Here is a 6,831-nt window from a genome sequence, read left to right as displayed (position 1 = left end):
TCCATATCATAATGATGAATTGTAATGATCACATCATCTGCTGTATCTATAAATTGACTTTATTCTGCATTAAGTTTATTCTACAATTTCAATATAAACTGATCAATCCATAGATTTTTAGCAAATACAGAAATACGAATAGTGTTGATTAAATTATTGGATGACATAAGACTTTATTTGAGTTTTTTAGTTAATAGATGATAATGATGATAATAATGGTAATGATAATGATAATAATAATAAAATAGTGATAGTTGAACGAAGAATATAAAACTAAAAATAAGAATGATGATAATAACAATGATATTAATAATGATAATAATAATGATGATGATGATAATAATGATAATAAGGATAAGGATAATAAGATTAATAATATTGATAGTATCATTGACAATAACAATAATGATGATAATAATAATAATGGTAATAATAACAATAACAATAAGGGTGATGGTAATGATAAAGATAATAATAATGATAATAATAATGATAATGAGAATAGTGATGAGAATGATGATGATAATATTAATAATAATGATAAAAATAATGATGATAATGATGCTAGTTATAATAATAATGATACTAGTGATAATACTAATGCTAATAATGATAATAATAACAATAATAACAACACTTATAATAATAATAATAATTGTAAAAACAAGGTTCATCCAAGTATAGGCTCATGATTTGTAAGACAAACTAAAGACTCATATTAATTGTTTTTTTAAGATCTGGAGAAATTTGTCGCTGAATACACACCCTCATAATGTGTACGCTTATTTTCCGCTTCAGTTACTAAGATAAAATATTCATCCGGACACGGTTTTTACAAGATTTTTACAGTCTTACGGATAGATTGCACGTCAGATTTCTTCTTCTTCTTTTTCTTCTTTCTTTCTTTTTCTTTTTTTTTCTTCTTCTACTTCTACTTCTTTTTCTTTTTTTTTCTTTTTCTTTTTTTTCTTCTTCTTTTTCATCTTCTTTTTCTTTTTCTTCTTCTTCTTCTTCTTTTTCTTTTTCTTTTTCTTTTTCTTTTTCTTTTTCTTTTTCTTTTTCTTTTTATTTTTCTTTTTCTTTTTTTTTTTCTTTTTATTTTTCTTTTTATTTTTTTTTTTCTTTTTCTTTTTCTTTTTCTTTTTCTTCTTGTTCTTCTTCTTCTTTTTCTTTTTCTTCTTCTTCTTCTTCTTCTTCCTCCTCTTCCTCTTTTTCTTTTTCTTCCTCTTCCTCTTTTTCTTTTTCTTTTTCTTCTTCTTCTTCTTCTACTACTTCTTTTTTGCACACGGCCCATAAGTCGATCAACATAGATTAAGGCCTAATGCTGTTGACAAATGATTTCAAATTAAACCGCGCAGAGATTCGCAATGGGAGTGAATCAAGATGGCGTCCGCTGGTAACAGATATATTTGCATTTACGAAAAAAAAAAAAAAAAAAAAAATGTGCCTTGGCTAAGTCTAAGACATTTTAAGACCTGCAACAGAGAATACTCCGATTTTTTTAAAGCCTTCCTGAGACTTTAAATATCTTGAAAAAAAAAAAAAAAACATTTTGGACGTTTCAGGAATTTCTATGGATGCGCGGGAACCATCAATAATGATGATACTGATAATGATGATAATTGTAATTATAATAACGATAATGATAACAATAATGATAAAAATTATGATAATGATAACAATAATGGTAAAAATGATGATAATAAACAATAAAGATAATAGTAATAATATGAAAAATGATAACGATGCTAATAATTATATGTATGATAAAAACAACAACAACATTATTGATAATAATAGTAGTGGTAACAATAATAATGATCATAATCATAATAATGATAATCATAACGATAGGGATGATGATTACATTAATAAGATTATAGTAAAATATTACCAATGTTAATAATGATATTTAAAATTATAATTACCATAATGACGAAAACATTTTGGACGGTGATAATTAGTAATAAAAACTATTTAAATTATAGCACTAATAACAAAATGATGATAATAACAATGATGATAATGAGAATAATAATAATGATAATGCTGATCATAGAGATAATAACAATAATAATGATAATAATACTAATTAAAATAATAATGATAGTGATAGTGATAATGATAATGGTGACAATGATAATAACGATAATAACAAATATTGCAATAATACTGACGGTAATGATAATAATAAATATAATAATAAAGATAATAACAATGATAGTATTGGTAAAAAACAATAATATTGATACTAATAACAAGAATGATGATGACAATAATTTTGATAATAATAGTTATAAGAATGATAATGACAATAACAATGATAATATGCTGCTAAATGTTAGCTCTTTAATGCTTCTTGCACTAGTGTCTATGAAACCCAATTAATAGATCTCTTATCTATCGACTATGATTGCTTGCGTAAAACCTATAGGAAATATATTGCTTTCCTTCTTAATTCGCAACCAAGGACGCATAATAATTATAAACACCAGTGATTAATTCTATCGTAATGGAAATACTGAGAGCCGTATGTTTTTTAATGGCTTTAAATAAGTGTAACGCTTGTATTTCTTGTTATAGAATAAATGTAAACATGCATATATATATGTGCAGGACTGAGTACTATACACTGGGAAAATGTTCAATGCGTATTATGGATACAAGTAAGAATACTCTTCGAATATCCAAGGAAATTATCAAATGTAGTAATAATTCTATTGAATCACGTTAAGGAGCTATTAGTGTGTAAGAAGAGCACCTTGGATTGTGGTCTGACCTCGAAGGAAATCAGCAACAAGGTCGACTTATGAGATGTCTCATCCTTAACTTAGTCATGCATTTCTGTTTACGTTTAATTCTTATGTTTTGTTATTTTATGATATCATTGCAGGCATTGTATCGCTTTCTATGTATTTAACGGATGATTATTTAGATCGAAATTTTAATTTTGATGGTAATTACAATAATAATAGTGAAAATAATAGTAATACTTATAATAATGATGATGATGATAATGATAATTATCATGATGGCAACAACAACAATAATAATAGTAACAATGATAATAATAATAATGATAGTAACAATAACGATAATGATAATAATAATAATAGTAATGATAATAATAATAATGATAATGATAATGATAATAATCACAAAAGAAACAATAATAATGACAGTAATAAAAATTCTGAAAATAATAACTACGATAGTAATGATAATGATAATTGTGATGATAATATCAACAATAATAATAGTAATAACAACAAGAACAATGATGATAATATTAATGGCAACAATAATGATAGACACAAAATAGTATTTATATTAATGATAATAATAGAAATAAGGTAATATAGAAAATTACCATAATAATAATGGTAATAATAATAATAATGATAATGATAATAATAATAATGATAATAATAATAATGATAATAATAATAATGATAATAATAATAATAATAATAATAATAATAATAATAATAACAATAGTAATAATGATAATGATAATAATAATAATAATAATAATAATAATAATAATAATAATAATAATAATAAGAAGAAGAAGAAGAAGAAGAATGATGATAATAACGGTAGTAAGGGTAATATTGATAATGGTAGTGATAATAGCACCAACAAAGAAAATAATAATGACAAATATCGAAATTATATCTTGTTATCATTATTATCATTATATATTATTATTATTATTATTGCGATATTTATCTACATTGTCATTTTTGCATCATCTCTGTGGTAATTATCTATTGTGCATAATATTTTTTTTAATTATGATCATTATTATCATTATCATCACCATTACTGGAAGTATCATCCTCATTATTAATATTGTTATCATGATTGTCATCATCATCAATATCAATGATATTATCATTGTTATTGTTCTTACTGTTGTTGTTATTAATACTATTATTATCATAACCATAATAATTATCATCATAAAGGAATTGTTATTGATGACATTCTACATAATTTTCTGCAAGTAAAAAAAATACTTGGAATATCTCCTTTCTCTTTCAAAGGCAAAGTTTATAACTTACTAATTGTTAATCATAAACTAATAACCACTTTCCGCTTAGACTGTATTTTCCATTAAGTACATTAAGATTATTTTTTAATGATAATATTGTCTATTGCCTTAAAATCTTTGGATATAAACCATCATCTATAATCCATTTTCATTAATATTTTTTTCTGATATTCACTAAAACAATATTTCCTATTACTTCTTAATCTTGAACTATAAACTGGTATTCCTTATCAATCAAAACCATAACTATTAATAACACTAAGAACATTTTTTTCTTTTATTCACCATAAAGATCATATTGCCTTCTGCCTCTTAATCTCTAGGTATATACTGTAATCCATTAATTATTAAGTACATGTGAACTTTTTTTGATATTCACCCTAATGAGAATAATAGCCTATTGCCTCTTAATTTTTAGCTAGAAACTATTATTCATTATCCACTAAGAACAATTTATCAATGAAGAACATGAGGAACATCTTTTTCTGATATTCACCATAACAATGATATTGCCTATTGCCACTAGATTTTTAGCTATAAACTGTTATCCATAATCATCTTTATCTAGAAACTATTATTAATTATCCATTAATAACAACTGATTCATGAAGAACATTAAGAACATATCTTTCTGATATTCACCATAACATTAACATTGCCTATTGCCACTTGACCTCTAGCTATAAACTATTATCCCTAATCATCCTTATCTAGAAACTATCATCAATTATCCACTAAGAACAACTGATTCGTTAAGAACACGAAGAACATTTTCTGATATTCACCATAACATTAACATTGCCTAGCTATAAACTATTATCCCTAATCATCTTTATCTAGAAACTATCATCAATCATCCACTAAGAACAACCGATTCATGAAGAACACGAAGAACATTTTCTGATATTCACCGTAGCGATCTTCCCTCCAGGAGCTGCTGTACCTCGACGCCGACCTCGCCTTCGGGAGTTGGTCAGCCATCAGCATCAACACAACGAGGGCTTGCATGATCCGAAAGACGATCATCTTTTCCTCTCTGGGCGATCAAGAATATCCTTTTTCTTATCACGAGAGGCAGAAAAGGAGAGGGATAAGGGGGGGTGGGGGAGGTGAGGAGGGGCAGGAAGGATTTTCGAGTGTCGAGTGTCACTTGGGGGTTGGTCTGTCTCGAGGAGGAGGTTTTGGGGGGTAAGGTGGTCGTCGGGAGGAGCACTTCGAGGGCGAGGGACACCTGGAGTACACCTGGACGGCCCGGCGAGTGATGCCACTGTGGCTGGCTCTGTCACGCCAACCGCCAGGACCTCTTTAGCTCCCCTCCTCCCCTCCCTCCCCCTCCCCCGGCCTTCCCTTCCTTCTCCCCCTCCCCCCTCTCTCGACTCTCCACCCCTCGCTTCATTCTCTTCCTATATCTCTCTCTCTCCCACCCTCTACCTCTCCCCCATCCTCTATACCCTACCACCCTTATTATCATCTCCCCCTCTCTCTCTCCCCCCCCTCCCTCCCCCCCATCCCTCCTCTCTTACTGGGCCCCTCTCCCCACCCCACACCCATCCTCTCTTTTCCTCCTCCTCCCTCCCCACCATCCCCTCCTCTCCCCTCCCCTCCCCCCCTCTACTCCACACCTCTGGCACACCGGTGTTTAATAGTGGCTTCCGGCTGTAGATACATCCGGTGCCTGAAACAGTTGACATAGAATTTTGCACAGTGGCAGGTGTCGAAGAGGGGGGTGGGGGAGAGAGGGAAGGGAGGTGTCGAAAAGGGGGGAGGAGGGAGGTGCTGAACAGGGAGGTGGGGGGGGGAGGAGAGAAGGAGAGTGGGAAGGGAGGAGAGAGAGGGTAGGAGAAGGGAGGTGCCGAAAAGGGGGAGGGGGGAGGGAGTGGGAAGGGAGGTGTTGAACAGGGGGGGGAGGGGGAAGAGGAGAGAAGGGGATTGGGAAGAGAGGTGTTCTCAACAGGGAGGGAGTGGAAGGGAGAGAGAGAGAGGGAGTGGGAAGAGAGGTGTTCTCAACAGGGAGGGAGGGGGGGGGGGAGTGGAAGGGAGAGAGAGAGAGGGAGTGGGAAGGGAGGTGTTCTCAACAGGGAGGGAGGGGGGGGGGAGTGGAAGGGAGGGTGTGCATGTCCACTTTTGTCACGATTACTCCTTTCCAAATGACGCAATCACCCCTTTTTTCCTAATACATGCGCGTGCCACACCTACGGGGAGGGCGACGAGGTGCACCATCGGGTTTTGAAACACTAATTAGAAATGTACAGATACAGTTTTATCTTTTATTTAGATTTTTCTGTTTATATGTCTATCTATCTGTCTGTCTACCTATTTATATATCTATATTCACATATATAGGCATACACACACACACACACACACACACACACACACACACACACACACACACACACACACATATATATATATATATATATATATATATATATATATATATATATATATATATTTATTTATTTATTTATTTATTCATTTATCTATATTTGTTTATATGTGTTTTTTATTATTTCACTTTGAGTATCTGATCACTAATTGTGCATATAATACTCTTTGTTATTTAAGGAATCTTTCTCCTTTAGTGTTTTTCCTTTGGGTGTTGTTAGTTCTCTTACCTTTACCATTTTTCTCTCTCTGTTTTTTACTCAAGAGTTCTGAATGATAGATGCTAATATAAAAATACAAGCCTCTTCCAAAAATTTTAAATTTTGTATTTTTCTATCCTTCCTGACATTCTCTCTCTCTCTCTCTCTCTCTCTCTCTCTCTCTCT

At 31.4% G+C, this 6,831-nt stretch overlaps 1 protein-coding gene across 2 annotated transcripts in view; it reads right to left on the bottom strand.

The window, feature by feature from the left end:
* Nucleotides 1-5,328, bottom strand: part of LOC113829334 (uncharacterized) — a 90,067-nt gene extending 84,739 nt beyond the window's left edge. The window contains exon 1 of one of the 2 annotated variants that reach the window (XM_070143265.1): nucleotides 4,969-5,328. In XM_070143265.1, coding sequence (XP_069999366.1) covers nucleotides 4,969-5,083 — 115 coding nt within the window. In that variant the 5' untranslated portion in view covers nucleotides 5,084-5,328. The remainder of the gene's footprint in view (nucleotides 1-4,968) is intronic. The other variant, XM_070143264.1, reaches the window with a different exon arrangement.
* Nucleotides 5,329-6,831: the final 1,503 nt, after the last annotated feature.

Source organism: Penaeus vannamei, chromosome 30, assembly GCF_042767895.1.
Source record: "Penaeus vannamei isolate JL-2024 chromosome 30, ASM4276789v1, whole genome shotgun sequence".
NCBI lineage: Eukaryota > Metazoa > Arthropoda > Malacostraca > Decapoda > Penaeidae > Penaeus > Penaeus vannamei.
This window is presented reverse-complemented; position numbering and strand designations above follow the sequence as displayed.